Raw genomic sequence first — 26,742 nt, 5'->3', positions numbered from 1 at the left:
TCTTGTCAAAAAAAAAAAAAGCTATGTCATTTTTGTAACTATTAATTAATTAATTCATTAAAAGTAAAATAAAATAAAAAAAAGTTAATCTGTCACATAATTCCCATCAGAAACAACATGAAAATCTTCTATATCTTTATCCCTCCTTCCACTTGTGGCCACACTTTTGATTCATGCACTCGTAAAATATTGTTGCAGGTTCATCAGCTGATCGAGTCTGTTGCATGTTATAACTAGCTTGAGGATGGCGACAATTTGGGCATGGAACTAGGAGGAAAAAAAAAAGGGGGGGAATGAGTGAGAGAAGGAAAAAATAGTAATGGAAATAACAAAGAAACAAGGATTGCATAATTACTCAATATCCGTTAACAAAAACAGTATTACAAATTGTACCAAAAAGAACAAAACAGTATTACAAAAATTAGGGGTGATAGTTATTAGTCATGTGGTCTGAAAGAAGACATACAAAGACAAAATCATTCCAACTTTTTAAAAAAACGGACATCAAGCAGTTTTAAACTGCTCGAACCAAAACAAAACAGTGGTTGAAGCGCTCAAATAAGAAAACCATAAACAATGTTAATTCGCGATTCAACTGCTCAAACCGTAAATCATTTAAAAAAGACATCTAAATCATTGATTCAACTGTTTTAAACCGCTCGAACCTAGACAAAACGGTGGTTGAACTGCTCAGATAACCGAACCATAAACAATGTTAATTCGTCGTGATTCAACCGCTCAAACAGTAATCATGTAAGAGAAAAGCATAATGGAATCGCATGATGAACAGCAAGACAAACTTGGTACAAGGAAAATAAACTCAAAAGTTTCTATTAGGAGTTGATATTGATAATCCAAACTGAAACAAGCAAACTCACACAAACAAAACCAGACCACAACTTCTAATTCCCTACTTCACAAAAGCTCATAAATATTATAGCTTTGAGCACACCGTCCTTAAAACCAAATCACAGAAATTTGATATGTTAAAAATTAAGCTATATCAGACAGCTTATATACATGGCAAAAGTATTGCTCACTTAGATTTGGCTTCACATTTTGACATTTAAACCTTGAAAATATATTAGGTTACCTCAACAGTGCTAGAAAAAATAAACAAGCTTGCCTTACACTAAACTAAAGCCCCATATATCCCTTTGCATTAGATCACATTCAACTCAAGAGAAAGTCTTTAGTGGGGTAATTAATCCCAAATATTTATTATCTTCAGAGTTGAATCACTAAAAACAGATTGTATCATCTCCAACGTCCAATAAACTAGTACAATCAGTTCAGACAATTGATATAATCATTTCACAAATATTTGATTATCCAAGTAAACAAGTCCACAATGAGCTAAAGAAGGATGATTAACAAAAATTGCGATAAATTGTGAGAAAAGTAGTACTGTCGGCTTTTGGTTTATTCTTGTTGATTTCATCATGGGAGATAATAGGGTCAATCCCTTTCCTGACGAGCATTTGCCTTCTCTTAATCTTAACCTGTAAAGTAAAAAAACATGATGATAAAGAAAGAAAGATGAATTGAAGGTAACTAACTAATTGGTAATAGAAATGGAAAATAGACTCGACTCGAGTACATAACATACCCCTGTCCTGATTGGGCAAATATATGGACAAGTGAGGCAATAAAACCTTGTGGGATGAGATGTGCCGTGACTCGTAGTATTGGGTAATTCAAGCATCAGCATGCTCCCACACATAGGGCAAAACTCCATCTTCACACACCAACAACAACAATGCAATCAACGTCAGAATATTTGAATTAACCGAATGACTCAGTCTTAACATAATTAATTAACCATATTACCTAATTAAACAAGTTAGGTTTTTTCACTCTTCACATTCAGATTTCTGTTTTTACTTTTATATCAATTCACTTTGAGTTTAATACAATTTGATGTCGTTTTGAATTTTTTCTACCCACACCCCAAAAATTCCTAGTTACACCCAAAAGCAATCCAAGTTGAATGGAAATTGAACAATAATAGAGCAAGAAAATCATGACATGAAACCCAAACATAATCGAATTGAACTCAGAATTGAACATAATCGAATCAAACATACTTGAATTGGAATTGAAAGAGGTGCGCTTGAAGAGGATGATGAATGGGCGGGCGGTCTGGACTTGAATGTTTTCCAAGTTTCGATAAACACAACGAATTCCACACAATACGCAGTTTCAGTTCAGTTACTAGGTTTTTTTAATTTGAGGGTTTTAGACAGAATTGGAATTTTTTTTTTTTATGAGGGAATATCTTAAAAGTTTTAAAAGTTATGTTTTTAGTATAAAATTTATTTTTTAATTTTATTTTAAACTTTTTAACTTGTGTCCTAAGGATGCCCTTTTATTTATTCATTTTTTTGTCATATGTAAAATTATCCTTTTTTCTTTGTAAAAAAATAACTTTCTTTTCTTCTTTATTCATTTTTCGTTGTAAATTAATAAAAAAAAAATTATGAGTTTAATGGTGTTGGGTTGACGGTCCAAAACAATTTTGCACATACAACCAATCAAAATATTTAAAATTGTCATATCAATTAATGTTTTTAATTTACGTGATAATTCAAAATGTTTTGATTGTGTGTGCACGATTGTTTTGGACAGTCAATCCACCACCATTAAACTCATAATTTAATTAGTATACACTTATTTTGCACGACGCATGATAATGTGTTATCACGTCAATTAAAAAATATAAAAATACACGAGCTTTCATTTTTTATTAATTGACATATCAACGCATCGTTGGATACATGTGTGAAATAATTGTATATTAATAATGTATACTAAAATCCCTCAAAAATAAATAAATAAGGTATACTAATTAAATTCTATTTATTAATAGAAATGTAAATTAAATTTTATATTTTAAGGTATTATCATTTCATATATCAGTACTAAAAAGTTTAAAAATTATATTTAGTTATTATTGGTCCGACCCGGTTGCACCTTGAATCCTTGCATAATCCGGTTTAATGTGTGGTTTGATTTTAATTACTTGAAAAAAAATATATGTTGTTCTTTTTTACCATTTAATTTTTTTTAGGACTTAACACGAGTAGAGACTCTCAGTCTCCACTCTAAAAAAAGTCAAGCATTGACTCGTGGATTAAGTCACATATTTATACTAGGTTGGACTCAATCATATTGGTTTGTATCAATTTTAGAATTCTGCTCTGTACCTAACAGTTATCGCTCGCTCCCAACTGAACTTCCCAAAATACCCCTGTGTGAGTTAACTCACGCACGTGTTAATTCCAACGTGAGTTAACTCACGCAAGTGTTAATTTCAGCGTGAGTTAAGTTGCACAGCGCATGTTAAGATGCGCAAATTTTAACACATGCGGTATTTAACTAACGCAGGGGTAATTTTTTGTGTTATTCTTGGAATAAGTTTTATGGAAAGATGCAAAAACAATTATCATAGGTTAATTATTATGGAGAAAATAAAAATGAGAACAAATTGAATGCAATTTGCATTTAATTTTACTTTGGAAAGATGATTTTTTTTGAAAAAACATAATAATAGCATAAAAGTTGGTCTTTTTTGCTTATATTTTGGGACAAAGAAAATGAGATTTTTTTGCTTATAATTTGGGACGGAGGGAGTACTTCCTCCGTCCCATATTATAAGCAAAAAAAAAAAAATTTACACTTATTAAGGAAACCAAAACATAGTCGTTTGCAACATAGTTTCTTGTGTTATCCTTGAAATAAGTTTTATAGGAAGATGTAAAAACAATTTTCATTGGTTATTGGTTATTGAGAAAATGAAAGAGAGAGCAAATTGAATGCACTTTGCATTTAATTTTCCTTTGAAAAAGATAACTTTTTAAAACAATATAATTAAATATGATAAAAGTTGGTCTTTTTTGCTTATAACTTGGGATAAAGAAAATAAGTTTTTTTTTTCTTATAATTTGAGACGGGAGGGAGTAGTGTCAACAACGGACGAGATTTTGATACTTTCAAAAATAAGGGATTAGGGTTTAACGCTACAATAGTAACAGTTATTGTAGCAATCGTCAAGTACCGCAACATTAAGCATATGGTGGCTCTTTTTGAATACATGCAGTCATCATCATCACTTACAATATATGAAAACAAGATACAACCAAAATTACTTAACTACCCATACCTAATTTTCTTCCGAACTTTTTCATTTACAACTTTAGGGTTATTTTTTGTCAAATCCACTATCAAAACCCACTTTACTAAAACCCACTTTCTCACCTTTCTTTATTTAATAACTAGACCACTGACCCGTGCTAACGCACGGGTCATATCGATAAATATATTAAGCGCAAATATGTATCAAAATAGTTGAGTTGAATGGAAAAAATAGTATGTCCCCGTGAGCTTATCTCAGTTGTAAGGATAATGCATAATATATGCAAGGTTCGGGTTCGAATCCCGGACACCACCAAAAAAAAGAATGGAAAAAATAGTATAATTCAATTCATAATATTAATTACCACAAATGTTTGTACTGTACCATATTAAAATATTTCCATGACATCGACGCATCGCACGGGTCTCTTAAAAACACAAAACAATTAAATTTTGGTCTGAAATCGTATATTTAAATTGTTTTTCTTTCTCTTTTAGTAAAATAAGTGATTTCCACCTATTTACTGTCTTTTTACGTATGTTTAATGATTTCGTCATTTGGATTTGATTTCCTGTAGATTTATCTCTTTCATTTTTATCGATTTTAAAGTTTTATTGTTGTAGCTATAAACAAAAACAGTATAAATAAAACCAACAAATACATTATTTGTCCATTGATTATTGTCAACTATATATTCTTTTATTTACTTTTTACAATACAAAATTTGCATGAATAGACTCTCTATCAAGTCTTCGGTGGCCATTGTGTTTGAAGCAAATCAGCATACACAGATATTATAGGACATCTCATTTAGCTAAATGCTTGAGTTGGTTCAACTTTCATTCCTTTAAGTTGTGCTGAAAAGAACAAATTAATAGGTGAGATCTTATTTTACATACAAACTTGGAAAAAAATATAAGAACATATATACATACATATATACATACATATATATATATATATATATATATATATATATATATATATATATATATATATATATATATTTAAACAGCCAATCTTCATTAATAATGCACAAAATCATTCTAAATAAATATAAGAACATATATTTATGTTTCATATTGTAAATTTTTTCTTTCAAGCCCAAAATCATTCTTCTTTCAAGCTTCACAATATAGAAGTTGGCTACTACAAAACCACTCAACCTGCAAAAAGAGATAATGAAAGTGTCTATTTTATAGATATGTCACAGAATTGTCAAAAAACACATAGCCGTGATTTTGCATAAATTCAATTGGATTCTTTAAGAACAATTCAAGACATAACATTTTGAAGAAAAAGAAACAATTGGGGAGAGCACATAATATAAGAAAAAAAATAAGAAATTTAAAAACAACTTATTAAATTGTATGCTTGATTCGCTTTTTAGCTTGTTCCATTCATTGGTTTCTACATATTCCAAATAGTACTTCCAAAACTTCTCTAACTGCTTTCTCAACTTCCAATAAGGATTGAACCAGTTGCAAGTGTGTTCTTTTCTACATTTCTTTTCTGGAAGATACACAATAAATTTAATAAATTGCTGAGCATTTCACCCTCAGTAAAATATATGTAGGAACCAAGTATTACAATACATAAAACTGGCACCGATAAAATACCTTCAGTATCTTCAAAGAACCGTTAATGAATTTCAAGGCCTCTTGGAGAGCACCGGTTAGTGTTATCAAGGCCTCTTGGAGAGCACCGGTTAGTGTTACTGGTGTCTGCACGGCCTCCAAATTTTTTGATACCTCAATACACCGTCCAAAAAATAAAATAAAAAACTAATTCACCACCAAATGTATTTTTTAGCCAGAGATGAGAGAAAGGAACAAACAAACTTTCACAGCAAGTTTGTATGACATTGACAGTGTCCTCTTATAATATGCTCCTCGATACAGGCTATACTTATTATATTTTTTCATATTTATATCTAAAAAGCATAAGCATTTTGGTTCCAGTTTTAGTTTACTTTGTATAATCTGAGTTTTGAAAACTAAAGTTCTTATAATATGAAGAGAATGAGGCTAATATAGAATGAATCTAAATAACAGAATGCATCAGATATAAGACACTTTAGTGAAAAGGAAATTTTCAATTGTTAATACAAAGAAATTCATATATCAGACAGATAAGAGTAGTTGAAAGTGACTCACTTTAACGAAGCTATCAATAACCGGAAAACTTTTAGCACAATCATGGAGATCTTGCTGGTTCTTCATTGATTTCACTAAGAAATTGACTGAACAATGACCAACCCTCCCAAAATACATATCTCGAAGCAAAACAAATTGTCATCGGAACCACCACCATCGTTGGCACCGCCTCCGGCGCCGATAACAACAGTATCATATCTCCATCATCGCATTCTTGTCTGATACTACTCCAACCTCCATTGACGGCGCCGAAACCTAAGCAACAACAGCAAAATAAATAATCAGTCCCTAAATGAATAAAGCAGCACACTAAAATTGGATGGACATCCTTGTAAGTAACAAACCTGTTGCCTTACAAACCAGAAGCAAATTCGCAAAAAACACACAGGACAGGGGGCACACAAAAAACAACTCTCAAAAACTCAGCAGCATACATTTTTTGGTTTTGAATCTTCATGATAGACATTGCCTGCTACAGATGAAAGATTCAACTTATAAAGAAAAGCTTGCATACATATATATGCTTGCACACAAATTAGCAATCGCTATAAAACCAACATGAACCTGTCAAGATAAAATTATGCAGCAATGGCATTATCGGCACCAAAAAAAATTAAATCACCGTTAGTTATTTCTGTTGATACTAACACACATTAACTGATTTATATTAAATAATGACAGTAATGAAAAATAAAAACCAACAACAACCCTGAAACCTGAAAATATGAAGCAAATATATACTAAAACATTTCAATTAACACAATTTAACTCAACTCCTCACAAACCAAATCCAAATCAAAATTGAAACAGTTATGTTAAATCAAAGCCAAACTTAAATTAGTGAATGCCAATTAAAACAATCATATGTACACAATGTTGTCGTAGGGCATCAGTTGCTCCGAATTCTCTAGTACCCACTTGCTTAATGATAGCATGATGTGGGATGTTTTGTATTTGTCATGCTTTTAATTTCATTTGACTCTCAAAAAATAGCAGCAAATCATCAAAATATTCAAGTTACACCAATCACTTTATATTTGTCAATCCACAATATCAAAAGTAAGCAGCAAGTAATTTTAATTTGCTTGAGAAATTAGAGTTTTCATATTTCCTACCTAATTCAATAGTCATGAAGAGTTCTAATATGAATACACAATTTCTCCATATATAAGCAATTGTCAAAGACCTTTACATTTGCTGTTAGGAGTTTCAGCCAGATCAGATGCATAAGTATCAGTCTTGTAGTTTGAATCACCACATTCAATACATTCCTGGTGCAATAAGATGAATAATAATTACAAATAAGCAACACTATTCAATTTAAGACTAATTTTAACAATTGGTTTTACCAAATCACTATTGAATATAAGACTGAATTGAAATATAAATGTTTTTACCAGTAAGTGTTCTTTATTAGCTAATTCAGTAACGACATTCAAGTAGTTATCATCTTCTTCATTGCAAAGTTGGAATTAAATGTATAAAATTAATAAAATTAGATTTCTGCAAAAAGTTAAGATGTAAAATATAGCAAATGGAAAGAATTAGGTAAATGTACCTTTCTATTATGCATAACTAAGAATTGTTGGATGACAGAAGAACCTAAGTAGACCTTTTCATAGAAAAGCAACACCATTTATTTATTATATTACCATCACCAACTTCAACCTTGAACAACCATTGCTTATCCAAGAATGACTTAATAAATTGCAGAAGAAATTGGAAGGAAAAAAAAATGAGCAGCTTCAGGTTTTAACCGCTTTTGCTGAGAAGCACATAAAAGAGTTGGATGTTCTTAGAACACAACTCGTAAAAACTAAAGCAACATCAGATTCAAGTGCTAATCCAACTGAAATTAATAGATTTTCAAATCAAAATTCAAGTAAAATTTCACTTACGCTTGGTCAAGTACATGAGAATGGCATGGAGAGGGAATTTGATCCCAAAAAGAAGGCCGGAGTTTTGATTCATGGGGCTGGTTGAGTATGTCAGCCAGCTGCTCAAATGTTATCATCATTTGGATCTAGCCAATGGTATAGTATTTTAGGTAAAACTCATCTGCCAATTCTTTTTCCTCTACCTCTGCTAGCGATGGAGCATAAGAATAATAAACTCAAATGCAGATACTCAATAGCCAGCTTCTCTATGACAGTTTCTGCTAAAAAGTATCAGTTATTGGATCAGTTGTTGAGTCATGGCTATTTAGGATATTAGCTGCACTTTACGCATATGAAGAGGTGATATCAGTAATGATGTTATATACAATGACATGAATATAAGGTAGTGTAATCATAAAAAGGCAAATGTGTTTTTTAATATGCATATGAACACACAAAAAGCAACAGATTGAATAGTTGCCCCAATTTAAGATATTCGGCAGACTTAACACATAAATAACATGCAATAAGGTAATTGAATAATACGGTAATTGAAGAACTTTGCTGAAGGTGTCTGTCCATCCTCATTCTCATTCACTTCCTTGACAACACCTGCTTTTTGATTAAGGGCAAACTTGGATGAATCAGCGCACTCAATCATCTGGATCTGAATATAAAATGAGTGTAACGTGAGCATTTAAAATTTACAGGTTCATCACGAAAGTACCATCTTCATAAAAGTCAACCAAAAAGCAATTTTTGTTTTTTATACAAACAAAAAAGCAAATTTATTATCATCCATTAAATATTCTCGAATGTACCATCTTCATAAAAGTCAACCAAATAGCAATTTTTGTTTTTTATACAAACAAAAAAACAAAAAAGCAAATTTTGGTTTTTTATAATGAATTTTTGTTCTTATTTTTGAACCTGATAAAGAAGCAAATTTCAATCATGCCCAATTAAGAAAACAAACAAAAAATTCATTCAAAACTAACCAAACCCATATCAAGAACATTAAAAAAACCAACCCCAAAAAATAAAAATAAGAACTTGAAAACGAACCTACACAACGGCAATGATCACAGAAAGGATGAGAAGAGTTATAAACTTCTTCTTCAAAAGTATAGAAAGGAACCATTAGATTCTTCTTTTCATGAATTAGAAAAGTGCACCAAAGAGGATTCCGCATAACCGTATAATCTTCAAGCTTCCGACATTGTGATCCGTGAACTTTTTGTTTTCTTGTTAATAAACATAGGCTTGTGAAAAACTAAATTGCAGCCACCTGTGCAGAAAAACCAGTAGGAGATCATCACAAACAGGCAGCTAAAACCGACAATGAAAATCTATAAACTGAACCATAACACTTGCACACCAAAGCAAAGAAAAGAAAATAAAACCTATATGTTGCAGCTGGACCACGCGGAGACAGATCAAAACCCAAAGGCAGAAGAAACACCGCTACATAGCAGCTGCGGTATCGAACACTTCTTTTGCACAACAACAGTCCACACTCCACAGGCTGAAAATCAGCTCCAAGCTATGCGGAAAATCACTTCGAACTTGCTCCAAATTATGTATTAAATTACCTTGAACCGGCTTCAAATTATGCAGAAAAAACAACCAAGAAAAACATCTAATTCAGTAAAAGTTCAAACTTTTGTATGCAGCTCAACATAAAAGATGCATTATGAGTGAATATGTTAAACTTATCACCAGCTTGCAGCCACTTTACTTTGCAAACTGATCTATATCCATGTAACATCAACTTTGATAAACATCAACTACTATGTATATTAAATAAAACCATCGATCACATGAATTATAACCACGGTGCAGAAAAATAGAGTAATGTGTAATATAATACTATTATACTTGTTTCAAACTAAAATAACCCAGTAACTTCTTTCCATTTTTTTTGTGATTACTAAGTTATTAACATGGTAAATACTATATCACACTATCAAATTATGAATTTGCAGGAGTATAACAAAATTTCGGCAAAACTGTTAAAAGGAAGAAAGTGTTTGAATGTGTTCATGTCAGACACTCACTGTTTGTTACCTCTACAACATTCGTCGGTTGCCAACCATATCAAGACTCTTTCTTCCGTGAATTTGAACCAAAAATTGAATTCTTTGAAGGGTTTCTATTAAAATCTATAGCTTTGGTCATAATTTCAACATCCTTTAACAATTGCTTTTGATTAAAGAGAACCAACACCATTCATTTTAAGAAGAGAATCGATGCGCCTATGATGACGGCGAGGAGTAAATCGATGCGGCGTTCGTAGGCTTTAACGTATATGGAATCAGGAAGATTCTTTTCTAGGATTGTCCACTCTTTCATGATTCTTTTGTAAACAGCGCTTTTTGTGTCGCTGAAGCAGTTTCCGGTGATGGATTTGGAGAAGATGAAGAAGAAGATTTGGTTGAGAAGAGAAAGAGAGAGATAGAACCGATTCAAATAAAGAGAGAGAAAAGTAGGGCTATAGTTTTTTGTCATGTTTATCTGTTTATTTGTTTTTTATTTGTGTGGTTTATCTGTTTGCGGTTTTGGAAGAAATGTGCGGCATATTTTGTTAGGGTTTAGCGGAAACAACTCTGTTGGTAGCGGAAACAGATGAAAACAATTCTTTTTCTTTTTGTTTTTCATAATTAAAGTTTTGATTAAGGTAAAACAGTAATTATAATCATTAGGGCTTATGTAAAATTAGGCCAAAATTGTTTGCTTGGGACAACTTTTATATATAGATTGATGGTAGCGGAAACAGATGAAAACAATTCTTTTTCTTTTTGTTTTTCATAATTAAAGTTTTGATTAGGGTAAAACAGTAATTATAATCATTAGGGCTTAGGTAAAATTAGGGCAAAATTGTTTGCTTGAGACAACTTTTATATATAGATTGATATCTTTCTTTATTTATAATAATAATCTTTTCTCTCTCATCTTTATTTATTTAATAATAAACTTTTCTCTCACCTTTATTTTTTAATAATAAATTTTTCTCTCTCAATCTCACTCTCCTCTCTTATCTTTTTCTTACCAACTTTCTTCATTTTTTATTTTCTCTCTTCATTTTCAACTTCATTTTCTCTACTAATTTTCAATTCGGTTTTACTAACAAGTTTTTTTTTTTAGAGGAAACTAACAAATGTTGTTGTTACAGCAGAATATGATTTTGTATTTTACGATAACACTATTATATAATACGTTAATTATGTTTTTTCACGGGACGCACATTAATATTTTTCACACTCAAACATATTAGTAAATAAAATCTATGATTACATTTATTTATTAGCTTTTTTCATATCGTCAATACTAAAACTAGAACAATATTATAATATACTATGATTAATCATACTTCAATTTTTTCTGTTGTTTTTTTTTTTTTTATAAAATATATCACTAAAAAACCCGTTGGAGTGTACAATTGTAACACGAGACCCATTTTAGTAACTACAACGAGTGATCAGTTTTAATTAGTTTTTTTTAATATCTCTAATTAGACACCGCGATTGCCTAAGTTTTATTAATATATTAATAAAATATATGTGGGTGTATGGACTATATATTAATAAAAATATATATGAGTATATGTTTGTTTTATGGGAATATATTAATATATTCTTATTTCTGAAATTTAATGGGAACTATATATTGATAAAATACAAATGAGTATATGAACTATATATTAACAAAAATATATCTCACTATATGTTTTTTTACGGGAATATGTTAGTATATATTTATTTATGAAATGTATTTTCATTTATTAGCTTTTTTAATATCGTCAATACTAAAACAAGAACAATATTATAATATACTATGATTAATCATACTTCAATTTTATCCCTTTTTTTTGTTGAAAATGTATCACTAAAAAAATCATTGGAATGTACAATTGTAACACGGGACCCATTTTAGTAACTACAACGAGTGATCGGTTTTAATTAGTATTTTTTTAATATCTCTATTTAAACACCGCGACTGGCTAAGTTTTATTAATATATTCAAAAAATATATGCGGGTGTATGAACTATATATTAATAAAAATATATATGTGAGTATATGTTTGTTTTACGGTAATATATTAGTATATTCTTATTTATGAAATCTAATGAGAACTATATATTGATAAATATATATGAGTGTATGGACTATATATTAACAAAAATATATCTCACTGTATTTTTTTTACGGGAATATGTTAGCATATGTTTATTTATGAAATATATTTTACGATAACAATAATATATAATACATTAATTATGATTTTTCACGGGATGCTTATTAGTATTTTTCACACTAAAACATATTAGTAAATAAAAACTATGATTATTTTTATTTATTAACTTTTTTAAAATCCTCAATACTAAAATTTAATATATATATTTGTTCATATTAAAATTTAATTATTTTATAATTTTTCATTACTACCGATCAATATATACATTATTATGCTTTAAATACTTTACATATTTTCACCATGGACAAAAGAAAATCACTATTGCAAGCACAACCGAGACGCAACACGCGGCGGAGCCGCGGCCATACAGCGCGACGAAGCCGCGCTACCCGTGCTGTAGCACGGGTATCTCGACTAGTCTTATATTATAATTTGGCAAGATAAAAAAAAAACTGCACAATTAAAAGTTCTAATAACTTGACACCACAAAAAGGATAGTCCAATAAAACAGTACATAAAGAAGCCACAAAAGATAATTGCATGATTAACATTTGGCTATCACAAATAAATGTCACACTGATGAAAGTCGTTCTTAGCATCAAACAAGATAAGTATTTGTATATCGTCTCCACAGGGAATAGTGCGTTATCAATGACAGTTTAACATCAATTATCATTCCAAGTATTAAGAGTACTTGTTTTTTTGAATTGAAATGTAACTAGCTAAACTAATTGCAAAAAGTAAAAGTTGAGATAAATAAGGATTGAAACTTGTTAGGAGTAGCGTTCCTTAACCAAGCGTCACACGTAACCTAATGATCCATACGAATTCTAGCTTTGTAAACAACATTATCACAATCAATTCTAAACTATCCTTCGTGTCCAAAGTGATATAATTAACTCTAAGGTATCGTTTAAACATTCGTGTCCAAATCCCTTAAACGATAACAAAGTCGATCGGATAACTTACTCGACCGTGTCCAGTCTGATTAAGTATCCGAAAGCATTTAACTCTTGATTATGGTGATTATCACAAGATTAACAAAGATGTCAAGTAAGTTAACCTAAGATATATTGCTACTCTAGCTCTAGATTCAAGAGTTTGTGTCCAAAGCATCTTGAATCTCATTGAAAGCATTAACACAAGAATAACAACAATATTGAATATAAATTGCTAGAACCATATATTGCAAGATCAAAAGATTACATGTTTAGCAAGGATCAAGTACCTCTCATCCCAACAAAGGGTATTTAGCTACACATCATCATGGAAGCCTTGCAAGGATGGATTGAAAAGGAAGGAACCATTACACTTGTGATGTCTCAACAAAGGAATAAAGATCCAACTTCCAAAACCACTCTCACTCTATATGATCTACCCTATTTCTCTCTATGAAATTACAAGTTAAAAGCTATGAAAAACTAAGAGAAAAGGATCCTAAAAATATCTAAGAAGATCCCAACATAATATCTTCAAGGAATAGCAAGTGGGCTATTTATAGAGGTCTGCCCTGCTTGAGGTCGCAGCTGCGAGCTACACCACTCGCAGATGCGAGTTGAGAAAATTCAAAGGATTCCAGAGAGATACGCTATTGGCGTATCTGGGCAAACCGCCCTTACTCGCAGGTGCGAGTAAGGGAGCTCGCAGTTGCGAGCTGCTCGCATTGGCACTCGCAGTTGGGAGTTTGAGTGCGAGTTGCATGCCTCCTGGATCAGCTTCTGCCCAAATAGTACTTTTTCATGATTTTTGGTCTTTGATCAGTGTCTTGAGGCTAATTCCTGCACAAAAGAGTAGAGTAAGATATATAAAGCGTAATAAGGCATTTAACACCTATTTCTCGGCTTTTCCTTCAATAACTTGTAAAACAAGTAACAAAAAGTGCATGAAATACAACATGAAATTAACACTTCTTGGCACTTATCACACACATAAATGGAACAAGATCAATGTTCAATTAAGGGAAATAAAACTTTATTAATTAACTCAACAGTCTAAACTCATTACAACGACTTGCATTTATTTAGGCATAGGCAAATAAGCTTGTGGTTTCTTGGTCACTTTTGCAATGTAAGCACCAAATGATATGACCCAATTCCAGTAGGGATGACACTCCAGAATTTAGAGAGAGAAACTAGAGATAAAAGAAAGGAAAGTCATTATATTTTTCATTGATTCTCATAATAAGGCATACAAAGCTTATATAGACTTGTGCATATTCATAATAAGATAAGTGCACCCTTACATACTCAATATTATCCCCTAACAATATACTTCTAGATTAAGGTGAGTCATAATAACCTTCTAGAACTAGCTGAGTTACCATATTAGTGCTCCTTATTCTAAACATCCTATCAGAAAGACCCTTAACTCATTGTTATTATTAATTAAGAGAGAAATAAAGGACATGTTGAAAAGGGTAGGCACCAAGTGCATGTTTAGATTAGCGATGAGTTGGGTAGAATTTCAGTGTTCGCCAAATTCACCACCAACCCAAACATGTACTAAGTGGCCTTGAAAAAATTATACTCCCTCCGTTTCAAAATGAGGGTCACTTTAGCTAAACAAGTGCATGTTTACATTTCCAATAGAACTTTAATTTCTTTCTTCCAATTTTACTTTCAATAAATACTCCAACTTTAATTTTGTCTTTTTCTTATAAAGTAAGGGCATTTTAGTAAAAACGTTATATCCAATGATTATTTCATTCCATTTCTTAATCTGTGTGCCAAAGCCTAAAGCGACAGTTATTTTGAAACGGAGGGAGTAATTATGATGACCGCTAACGATTGTGTCAGAGGTATGGAGTCTTCGTCATGCTTTGTTGTTCTCCATTTTCCATAACTAATGCTTTTTTTTTGGGATACGCAAGCTATCACAAAGTTTGTGTGAAGAACCATATGAACAACTTTCAGTTTTTGTAAAGAAACAAAGTGTTCTACCAACTGAGAAATAAGAAATCTAAACAAAATACTTAACTTAGCTATCTTTTTAAGCAAGCAGACTATATATGGCCTATGCCTAGCTAGCTGTTAGCTTTTGGGCGGGTGGTTTAGCAGTCCTGTACTCCAGTATGTTTATTTTGCCGATCCAGGGAACGCCTGCCATGTTAGATATCATGAAATTTTTGCTTTCGTTATTGTTAAATGTGATGATATACTGCGCGCAGAAAATCATGGCTTTGAAATTGTGATTTCGATTGCGGTTACAATGCAAACTTTTATATTGTGGCAAAATTTGGAAATTGCGGTTGCCGTTGCACAAACATCAAAATCCTTTAGAATGCGTACGCAATTCACAACCATGCTGAAAAAGTCTATTGCATTGTGCTTGTAATCATGGGTTTTAAATATAGGCTTATGCCTTGTTATTTACAGCTTCTTTTGTGTTACTGGTATTGTCGTCTAACTTTCTCTTTTATGTAGGGCGCCGAAGAAAACCAAGAAGTGAGCATACCCAGAAATTCAAAGGAAGTTGAATCTTTTTATGGATTTGGCATAACCCTGTAGTGTTCTAAAATCGTTTTCAGTGCTAATTAGTCTCTTCTTTTTGTTCGTTTAGACTTTGTTTTATAAGTATAAACTTATTTCTTGCTAACTTTCTATTATACCTATTTGTTAGTTTGTGTTTTGAACTTTGGTTTTTAATATTCCGTAAAGTTTGCAGTATACTTGTGTTGTCCGTTTATTCTGCACTACTAATCGCATTCTAATACAATTAACTGGGATTTCTACCGGACTTTTATACCGTATGTGATTCATTTACTTATTACATTAATTATCTTCATTGAGCCAGTTGGGATCGGATGTAGATGAGAACTCTTGGTTACCTCTATCCATAATTCAGAATGTCTTTTAGAAGGGTTGGTTCTCTACTCTTCTACAATCCGATTTCTCACAGGTTCCTTTCGTTAACTAAAACCTAGGTACCAGCCTTGTTTCTGGTTCCTGTCGTATAATGTAACTAAGTATTATGTCCCCTTCCTGATTTGGTGATCAACTACTTTATCTGCAATGCAGTATTTCAGAGGAACAAAAACTCTTTCTATAATCTCCATTTCATAGTGGAGGGCCTGCATATTTGTTGCTAGGTCATCGATTTTTGGCTTTTACATGCCCTTTTGATCCTCATTGTTTTGCTGCAAATGATTCTATATAAATTAATTTTTATTTTTTTATTTTTGTGTTCTTACTATTCAAACAAATGTCATACCAGTGTTGGATACCGTGACATGCCTACTCCTAAATAATAATAGAACTTTGACGATTAACCTTTATATAATGGTCATTTTACAACGGTTTCAAATGAAATTTGAGATATGTTTTTTGATGTTACAAAGTTCAGCTTTTACCACAAAACTATTACTTCTTGGAGAGGACATTATATTTTTCTTATAAATTATTCTATTATTCACACTACCATAAATTACTAATTTTTTTTATAAGGTAAATAGTATAAAGGTTTTTATTAACATAAGATAATTTTTATTTTCTTGACAACAGATAATATATTTTCTGAATATCAAAAAAAAAAAAAAGATAATATATTTTCTTAACATAAGAATATTTATTACTTAAAATAAATCAACTGAATATAATTAAAATAAAAGGCGTTTTATTTAATAGGACTTTGAAGGTTAACCATTATATAGTTTTCATTTTTCAACTATCCAAGATTTTTTTTTGATAAGCAAGGAGATAAGACAGGCATCAGAAGGCATCGTCGACATCCCAACTAGGTTGGCACCCCGAGAGACCTTCATCCTATGCCGCCTCTCTCAACAAAATTTTATTAAAAAAAGAGAAAAATAATTACAAAAGAAGGGGGGACTAGGCCAAAAACCCTCCAGAGAAACAGAAACCAGAAACAGAAAAATAAACAGTAAAAACAAAGAAACCGCCCAGCAAGGGGTTATGGAAACCTATAGTTAGGCAACCCACACCTGTCTCTAAAAAAATCAATGGTTAACGCATCCGGGAGAGTATCAAGCCACATATCACCCACTATGGAATGCCCCAAATCAGCTAATTTGTCTGCACAACTGTTTCCTTCCCTATAGATGTGTGAAGAAATTACCTGAACACCAAGATTGCGAGCATTATGCCATCTGTTCCGCAACATCATCGGAACCAAAGAATAGTTGGAAAATATCCGAAGAGCACTAGTAGAGTCGCTCTCTAACCACAAATGAGTCCATCGATATTTGGCGGCATTTTCAATAGCAATAATAATACCCATGACTTCCGCATAAAAAACAGACTGAATTCCAATATTACTATAAAAAGCACCTCGAAAAGTACCGAAGTTATCGCGAAACAGCCCACCACAAGCTGCAAAGCCATCTTTTACCGAACCATCCGTATTAACCTTTAACCACGGAGGCGTCGGAGCCTTCCACGTAACCATAATAATATCTTTGACACGTCGACAGTTAGGAGAAACCGCAAAAGAATCAAGAAAAGAAGAATCGGATTGCAAGCACTTACCATGCGAAAGATTTCCTGACATTGCAATGTTTGAGTGAATACGTGTTTTGACTGAATGTAACGTTGGCGTGACATTTCTAAACCGCAAGGAGTTTCTAGCCCACCAAATGGCGTGAAGCGTATGCAAAATTGCCGCCAAATAAATGTCAGAAACCTGTGATGAGCATATGTCCGGTGTACAAGATAGAAGGGTGTCTGCTGATGTGCAATCAATAAAACAATTTAATTTACCACTCATCCAGTTCCATAAATGCAATGCAAACGGACACCTAAGAAAAAGATGATCCGACGTTTCATCCGTAGATGAACACAGACTGCAAATTGACACTACAATGCATCCACGGGCCCGGAGGTTCTCATCCGTGGGCATCTTACCATGATGGAGCCTCCAAAAAATAAAAGAATGAGAAGGTGGTATAGCCCAGCTCCAAATACGGCCAGCCCATGGAAGCAAGACTGACGTGGGACGCAGAAAAGATAATGCAATCTTCGATGTCAGAAGACCATCAGAAGCGTGAATCCATACCAACACGTCAGGAAGAGGTCCTATAGGAAGAATTAAAGAATTTAGGCGACTTTGAACATCCCCAAAATTCCTTAATACCGAGGGCAGCAGCCAGCCCCCATCAACAATAACATCAGACACCTTACCTTGAAGATGAGCATGATAAACAGATTCCAACTGAATTAAGTCCACCAAAGTTTCCCCAAGCCAGTTGTCCGTCCAAAAATTAATTTTCTCACCATTACCTACAATCCACAAAGAATTCTCCATGACTGTACCAATCTGTCCTTTGATACCCGACCATACCGAAGATTTAAAGAACCGCGCATTCGGTTTCCCATGCTTGAAATATCGCTTCTTGAACAAATCAGCCCACTGCGACTCAGAAGACATCAATTCCCACGCCAACTTAAGAATTAAAGCTTCATTGATCAACCGAGTTGGCTTAATATCCAGACCCCCTTCAGACCAGGGCCGACACATTACTTTCCAAGATACCGTACAAACCTTTCTTGTTTGAACGTCACCGCTCCAAATAAAATTTTTAAGCCATGAGTCCAATAACTTCAGCAAACGTCGAGGCCACAAATAAACATGAAATGAGTATACAAGCATCCCATGAATGATAGATTTCACCAGCTGTACACGACCCATGATTGAAAGAATAGATCCCTTCCACGTTGCTAATTTATTGCGAATCTTGTCCGTGATCATTCTGAAATGATTTACTTTTGGTTTCCCTTGAAATATAGGACATCCAAGATACATGAATGGCACCGCTCCAACATTGAAGCCCAACATATTAGCAATCATATTAATCCGGGACACAGACATAGCACCTGTGAAGAAACGACTTTTTGCATTGTTTACAATCTGGCCAGAAACAGCAGAATATTGATTAAAAATACTGAGAATCTCCCGGATATTGCTCTTCAAACCTGTACAAAATATCATTATATCATCCGCATACAATACATGAGTTGGGAAAGCAGTACTCCGACAATAAGACATGGGAATGAGGCGCCCCATGGCGACAGAAGCAGATATGGCTCGGCTGAGAACCTCTTCCGCCAAACAAAACAGTAGAGGGGAAAGAGGATCTCCCTGTCTAACTCCACGAGTGCAAGAGAAAAAACCAACCGCTTTCCCGTTAACCAAAATTGACAAACGGGCTGAGTTAAGTATGGCAAGAATCCAGTTGATGAAAATTGGAGAGAATCCGAAATTACTAAGAACTTGAATCAAAAAATTCCAATCTAAAGTATCAAATGCCTTTGATATATCAACCTTAAGAGCAATGTTCCCACCATATTGATTTTTACCAAGAGAGTTAATCGCTTCGGAAGCAATAATGACACAATCTGATATGTTTCGATCTCTAACAAAGCCCCTTTGTTCCACGGAGATAATACGGGTAGTGATACTAGCAAGCCTATCCGCCACTATCTTTGTAATAATTTTGAAGTGAAAATTAGCCAGCGCAATAGGACGGTAGTCTCCCATAGAACTTGCACTTTGAACCTTCGGTATTAACACTATCATGTTCGAATTAATGTTATTAGGAAGCACCGCACCATGAAAGAATTGCTGCACGGAATTGATCACATCTGAACCGATAATATCCCAATAGGATTGATAAAAATGTCCACCAAAACCATCCGGACCCGGTGCCGAATCACCATTGAGGGCGAACACTGCATCTTTGATATCAATATTCGAAGGGAAACGCAACAACATTTGATTATCTGCCTCTGTCACTAAAGAAGGAATAATATCATCCACCAAAGCATTTTGTACACAGTTGTTCTCCATGCTAAAAATTGCCTGAAAATATGATAAAATATGCATTTCTAACTCCGTGGGATCTGTAATAACGGTATCCCCATCCTGTAAAAAAGAGATAGACTTTGTTGCTGCCCGGATTTTAGAAATCCTATGAAAATAAGCTGTATTACGATCCCCACTAACAAAGCGTTGATCTCGAGCTTTTTCTCTCCAAAATTCTTCTTGGGAATTTAAAGCTTTGGTTAACATGAGTTGCGCTTCAAGATCTTGCATGTATAGCTGATCAGAAAACCCGTCGGAGTCAATTAACTGTTGAATTCTGCTGACTTCATCCATAGCAACTTTTACTTGCCTATCAACATCCCCAAATATCGTTCTATTCCAAAGCTTAAAGGCATTTTTTAGGTTCCGTAATTTTGCTTGAAACCGCAGCATACCATGTCCGCGAACATTTTTATTCCAACTCTCCAAAACCAATTCACGGCAACCACTATGAGATGACCATACCTTATAAAATTTGAAAGGTGTAGCATGCTTCACCGAAGAGAAAACAAGAGAAACCAAGATTGGATGATGATCGGATTGATGTCGAACCAAGGCTGAACAAGATGAGTTTCGCCAAAAATTAATCCAATCTTCATTGCAAATAGCTCTATCAAGACGAAGAGCGACATTTTCATTGCCAAATCTTCCATTTGTCCACGTGAAAAATGATCCCAAAGTTGGCAAATGATTTCAAGATGAAATTTGAGCTTAGTACGTAAAAAAAAGATGAAATCTGAGTTATGTATCTTAAAATTATTTTATTATACACTCAATTAGCGAACTTTCACTAGATTTTTTTTATAATAAAACTTGAAACAAAGACTTTTTTTTTAGGCACGAAACAAAGACTTCATACTTTCCAATGTTTGAAAAAATATAATTTTTTTTTATAATGTAAGTACTAGAAAATATATTTTTATATTATTAAATTATGAATTAGACAACTTTCACTAGGCCAATTCACCTAATTTTTTTATAATAAAATTTGAAACAAAGACTTTATACTTTCCAATGTTTGATATAAGGTAAGTACTAGAAACTATATTTTTTATTTTATTTTTTTGAAACAAGAAACTATATTTTTTATTTTAAATTAAGAAAACTTGATTTGTTAAATTTGGACACAAATAGAAAAATGTTATTAAGGAAAAAATCATTCAAAAAACAGAAGTATTTAGTCATTTCTTTATATTTATTAATAAAAATAAATCCAATAAATACTTTTTAATAATGGGAATTTTAATAGATAATATAAAACTCTATATATTTTTTTAAATTAGGAAAACATATTTTTGTTACATTTGGACGCAAAGGGAAAAATATCATTAAATAAAAAATCATTCCAAAAACAATAGTATTTACTCATTTTGTTTATATTCATTATTAAAACTAGATTCAGTGAATTCTTTTTTTGGTGATAAAATTCATCGAATACTTGTACCCAAAAAAAACAGTGAATAGTATAATATCAAAAGTAGTTTTATTTAATACGAGTTTGAAGTCTAACCATTATCATATTACAAAATTCGTAGAGCTTAAATTGCAAAAGAAAAGCTTCATTGTTCGTGAAATTCTCTCAACTATGTAAAAGCAATTTTCGTAGCTCAAACACAAATGGGTAAGTGTAAGCTCAAACATATTAATTAATTCTGTAGCACCATTGATACAAAATTGATCCAAGTAATGATTTTCCTATCTTACTTTTTGTAATATTTTGTAGGTATTGATTTGAATCTACTAGGTTTTTTTATCTCTCTAATATCTTGTTGTTTTGTTTTGTACAGAAAACAAGTCTGTAAGCATGAAGAGGCTTCAAAGAGATACACAAATTCATGCTGGTTTAATTCAACTTCTCTTGACTAGAAGTAGTGAGGTTTCATTTCTATCCCTTAACTCTGATCAAGCTAGTGCCATATATAGTGATATAAAGGTAATGAATGTTTTTGAATTCAAGATGTGGATTTCTATGTCCAAACTTGATGATGTAATAAAATCAGAAGAACTAGGAAGAGCCTTAGTTGGAAAAAGATTTCTCCTTGTCATAGATAATGATGTTTGGAATCATAATAAAGATAGGAACATGCTGTTCAAAAAATTGTCAACCATGACTTGCAAACAAGGGAGTAAAGTGATTTTAATAAGTTTTTTAACTGAGATATCTGATTTACCAGATTCTGTTCTTCAGAAAATTCTTTCCAAACTCCCTATTAGAACTATTCGTTCTTGTGAATGTGTCAACAAAGAATGGAACAAACTAATCAAGGATCCTAATTTCCCAAGATTGCACTTTGCACAACAAGCAACTGTTTATCCCATAATGAGAACAATTAAACCTAAACTTTGGCCTAGTTACTTTCACATGATTGAGGTTAACAACACCACTGACCTTGAACAACCATTGAAGTTGCATTCAAAGTTGTTACCACCTAGGGAGGTTGCAATTCCAAAGTTTGGTATAGTGAACTCTTGTAATGGCTTGCTTTGTTTGTGCACTAACCCCTTCAATAACCCTGCTTGTGTTTGGAATCCTATCACTGGAGAATATATATTGATTCCAAAACCTGAAAGAAACCCTGATACAAATAATTACATCATGGATCAAGAAGAGAAAGGAGAATCATACTACAAAGAATTTGTTGTTTCTGGTTTTGGCTTTAGTCAAAAGGATAACCAATATAGAGTGATGAGGGCATTCGGTTTGGTAGAAGAGGGTGACATATATTCAATCATTGTCCAGGTGTGGACTCTTGGTTCAAAAAAATGGCAAACTCTCGGTGTATTAGATCGATGGAGAGAAATTGGGTTGAAAGTAACTAGCTCGAGACAAGCAATATTGCCGATTGAAGCACGATATAGGCAATCATTTTGTGTATACATGAATGGAGCTGTTCATTGGCTTGCTACTCGTTCATGTATGATTTACATTTGTTCCTTCAACTTCGACCAAGAGAAAATCATTGAAATCTCACCACCTGATAGCTTTAATGAAACTGATGACGATAATCATTCCATTAGAAAAATGAGATTGGGAGTGTTACATGATTGTCTCTATGTGGGTGATACAAGTTGTTATGCAAACTTTGAACTATGGGTGCTCAAAGATTATAACGATGACAATTTCTCATGGACGAAAGAGGTCGTAATTAACAATCTTTCTCTTAACATACGGCCAAGGGGTTTATATCGGCCAATAAAGTACCTTGACAATGGAGATTTGTTGATGTTCCATCCCAGCAATGCCTTGGTATGCTATAACCCAAAAGAAAAAAGTATCCGATATTTCAAGATGCATGAAGCTGATTTAGAGTTTGAAATGATTCCTCAGATTCCCAGTCTAATTCCCATGAAAGATGTTATAAATATGGAAGGATCGCAAGTAGAGATTCTCAACGTGAGGTAATAAACAATAATAATTTTTTTTTTACGGAGCCGTGTGATGATTACATAGCGAACTATTCTTTCGCCTTTTGTTAAATTTCATTTCCTTATCTTTCAAATATAGTAGATCTATTTGGGTGGATATATAGTGCTTTTGAAGTTCTATAGATCTTTGTTTATAGTTTTAATTATATTTATTTATGTTCAAGGTCTTTAATAAATCGAACATTTTTCTTTATTAAATTTAATTTTTGTGTGATGATATATAATGATTTTTTGTTTTCATGTTATCTATTGGTGAATGATATCTTCTTTGAAGAAAGCATTGTACATGTTGGTTAAGATTTCATAGTGAAAGAATAGAGATAAAAAATGAGCTAATACTCTCATTTTATAAAATTCTTCTACATTTCTTAACTCATATAGCTAACTATATATTTTTTTTGGGTCAAGTAGCCTACTGGCTATAATTCACCTTTTTTCAAACTGAATAAGTGGGGTGTTCGGGGTTCGAACCCCTACCCATACATATATCAATGCATCATGTCCCTAACAACTGAGTTATCCTCTCGGGGACCTTATAGCTAACTATTTATTATAGCTTAATTAAATATATTGTAACATATTAGAAAAGTTGTTTCTTCCTGGGTTTATTCTTTTGTTTTCATTTTTTATTTTTGATTTGTAAGAAGTTGTTATTTTGTTACAAACATCATTTCAGGAGAATAATTGTTTTTTGACGAGAAAAACAATTATTCTTCAACAATAATAATTGTAACTGTTGAAGTTAGTTTTGAAGTTGTTCATAGTTTGTTGTTAGTCCCACATCGCTGAGGTTCCCGGGCTGTCGAGTGTATAAATATGCTTGAGTACCCTCCTCCTTCGAGCTAGCTTTTGGGACGAGATCCAAGCTTATTTAACAGTAACAAATATTTTTAACCGTAGATTTTTGTAACAAAATAAATATTTTTGGAAAATAAAGTTGTTACTTATAAACATGTAAAAAAAATTCATTATACTATGTAACAGAATTCTTACAATATTGCAAAAGATGGGATTAATTGTTTGAAATAGCTTTTTACTGACATATTATCAAAATATAAAAAATCATAAGATTACAAGGGATATTCCAATCTAATTGGTTATGTAAGGATTACTCACTTTGCTTAGTTTATAGTGGCCGTTCTGTTGATTCCCAAAAACTTAATGAAATAGGGATTAAGACATTAGTATGATTTAGTACAAAGTACAAGGGCATGATGCCTATTTATCACAAATTAAAGATATTTTCTTGTTATTAAATAAATTAAAGATATTCTCTTGTGGTGAAAATTAATTTATTGATTAAGTACATTTACAATATTTTTTGAGGGAAGTACATTTACAATATTGATTAAATAACATGGTGAAAAAACCCAACATATTTGTGTGTGTATGTCATTCTAATACGGTTTGTTTACAATATTTTTTGAGGGAAGTACATTTACAATATTGATTAAATAACATGGTGAAAAAACCCAACATATTTGTGTGTGTATGTCATTCTAATACGGTTTGTTTCAACATTTAGGGATGGTGAGAGGTTACCCCATAATCGGAAGGAATATGGAGAATTTGCTTTGGTTGAAGAAAATCAGATGATATGATCGAAGCGTTAACCGGTCATCATTGTTTATAATTGGCCAAAGGGAGATGAGTTGTTTATTATTTTTAGTATTTCTATGTTTCCTGGTTTATTGTCTTTATATTTCTTGTATCCAGTAACTTTGGCTATTTGGTATTAAAGAACCCTAGCCTCCTCTCTTTTCTCTATGAATAATCTCTTTGGTTAACATGGTATCAAAAATCTTGGTTTGATTATGAAATCACTAAATACATAGATTGAGATTGGTGGTTACTGGTTATAATGTTTTGTTGATAGGTTAGACGCTGTAATTTTGTTTAAAAGGTTATGTGCTTAAATTTTGTTTCGGTTAGTACGTTCATCAACTCCTTATTTGATTTCTTTATGCCGATTGAAATTGGTGGTTGTGAGATTTGTTTGGTGGTTCAACAGAGAGGAGGGGAGAGGAGGGGAGGGAAAATGAGATATTTTTTAGTTAAATTTATGTTTGGTTCAAAAGAGGGAAATATGAGGGGAAGTAAAGGATTTTAATTAAAAACATGTTTGTTTCACAATGGGAGGGGAGGCATTTTAAAAAAAAAAATTACCTTTTTGCCTTTAAAATTTAAGTAAGAATAATTTTTAGTTTTAACATAAAATATATCAAGGATTGTTTTGTCAATGTAATAATGACATTAATTTCACATCTTCCATTCCCTTAAAAAGAAAACCCATTTCAACGGAAACCAATAAATGAGTCTATAAGGGTTTTTGCTCCTCTTCACTTCTAAAAGTTGAACTAAACATGTTAAATTAAAAATATTTCCTCCCCTCCCTTTCCCTCCCCTCCAAAACCTCCAACCAAACGGACTCGTAGCCTCATTTTGTGTTAGTTCCACACTATCTTCTATTGTTGCTTTCGAATTTATTAGCAATTGTATATCTAAAAAAGGTGTAACAAAAGGAGACTTATTTGGAATTTACATTTGGTGGTAGTGTTTGTTATTTGGTTAGCCACTATAGAATATTAGGAAGGTCAAATATCATTTCCTTCAATATGTTAGTGTTCAATTCGATGGAGGGAGAAATACTTTTATTGGAAGTATGTAATGCAGAATGTTTTGAAAGAAAATAATATGTGGAGTTATGTTGATGAAATAAAATATGCAAAAGAGTAGCAAGGATGTGATGTTAGTAATTCGAAAATCCATACTTGGATCAGTAATTTAGGGTGTGTTTGGATTGAGGGTTTAGGAGGGGAAGGGAGGGGAGAGATTACTTTTCTTTTTTAATTTACGGACTATATAACATGTTTTTCTAAAATAAATTAAGTGTGATTGAAGTATTATATGAACGTTTATCATGTTAATATGTTAACTTTTTAAAAAACATTTCGTAGTGTCCATAATTTGAAAATGAAAAGTAAACCCTTCCATCCCTTCCCCTCCTAAACCCTCAATCCAAACACACTCTTAATGTCTCACACAATAGGTATGTAGCAAACTATAATATTGCTCAAGAGGTTTGGCACCATTTGAAACAAATCGGACAAAAAATTTTAATTTCAAATTGTAACAAAT

General features: G+C 32.4%; 2 protein-coding genes and 2 long non-coding RNA genes across 10 annotated transcripts in view; 2 read left to right on the top strand and 2 right to left on the bottom strand.

Moving 5' to 3' along the window:
- LOC146903848 (uncharacterized) lies at positions 1 to 2,218 on the bottom strand. The gene is made up of 4 exons (XM_085726110.1): positions 2,088 to 2,218; positions 1,610 to 1,738; positions 1,409 to 1,502; positions 1 to 267 (listed from the first exon to the last, which is right to left on the bottom strand). The coding sequence occupies exons 2-4, from the start codon at positions 1,736 to 1,738 to the stop codon at positions 137 to 139; spliced, it is 354 nt and encodes a 117-aa protein (XP_085582236.1). The 5' UTR covers positions 2,088 to 2,218; the 3' UTR covers positions 1 to 136.
- A 3,096-nt stretch (positions 2,219 to 5,314) lies between these two features.
- LOC146903847 (uncharacterized) lies at positions 5,315 to 10,924 on the bottom strand. Of its 7 annotated transcripts, XR_015019626.1 has the most exons (10): positions 10,236 to 10,924; positions 9,572 to 9,770; positions 9,234 to 9,456; positions 8,715 to 8,835; positions 7,850 to 8,446; positions 7,689 to 7,744; positions 6,636 to 7,562; positions 6,292 to 6,546; positions 5,755 to 5,886; positions 5,315 to 5,647 (listed from the first exon to the last, which is right to left on the bottom strand). It is a non-coding gene; the product is annotated as an uncharacterized LOC146903847 (long non-coding RNA). The 7 variants fall into 7 exon arrangements; XR_015019625.1 differs by having other exon boundaries at positions 7,689 to 8,446; XR_015019623.1 differs by having other exon boundaries at positions 6,636 to 7,744.
- Positions 10,925 to 15,269: 4,345 nt separating this feature from the next.
- Positions 15,270 to 26,742, top strand: part of LOC146903844 (uncharacterized) — a 31,070-nt gene continuing 19,597 nt past the window's right edge. The window contains exon 1 of the long non-coding RNA XR_015017877.1: positions 15,270 to 15,431. This is a non-coding gene — a long non-coding RNA (uncharacterized LOC146903844). The remainder of the gene's footprint in view (positions 15,432 to 26,742) is intronic.
- Positions 21,796 to 25,205, top strand: LOC146903846 (putative F-box protein At3g23260). Its single transcript, XM_085730681.1, has 3 exons — positions 21,796 to 21,799; positions 21,966 to 23,577; positions 25,130 to 25,205. The coding sequence occupies exons 1-3, from the start codon at positions 21,796 to 21,798 to the stop codon at positions 25,203 to 25,205; spliced, it is 1,692 nt and encodes a 563-aa protein (XP_085586807.1).

This window comes from Medicago sativa, chromosome 7 (assembly GCF_051527215.1).
Source record: "Medicago sativa cultivar Bolivia chromosome 7, Bolivia_mono, whole genome shotgun sequence".
In the NCBI taxonomy this organism is placed as follows: Eukaryota; Viridiplantae; Streptophyta; class Magnoliopsida; order Fabales; family Fabaceae; genus Medicago; species Medicago sativa.
The sequence above is the reverse complement of the archived record's forward strand: the minus strand, read 5'-3'. Positions and strand labels throughout refer to the sequence as shown.

Coding starts and splice junctions, on each gene's coding strand:
- LOC146903848 (XM_085726110.1), bottom strand. CDS start 1,738: ATGGAGTTTTGCCCTATGTGTGGGAGCATGCTGATGCTTGAATTACCC. Junction 1,503..1,609: donor TTTGCCCAATCAGGACAGGG/GTATGTTATGTA, acceptor TTTACTTTACAG/GTTAAGATTAAGAGAAGGCA. Junction 268..1,408: donor GAATAAACCAAAAGCCGACA/GTACTACTTTTC, acceptor TTTTCCTCCTAG/TTCCATGCCCAAATTGTCGC.
- LOC146903846 (XM_085730681.1), top strand. Junction 23,578..25,129: donor GTAGAGATTCTCAACGTGAG/GTAATAAACAAT, acceptor TTCAACATTTAG/GGATGGTGAGAGGTTACCCC.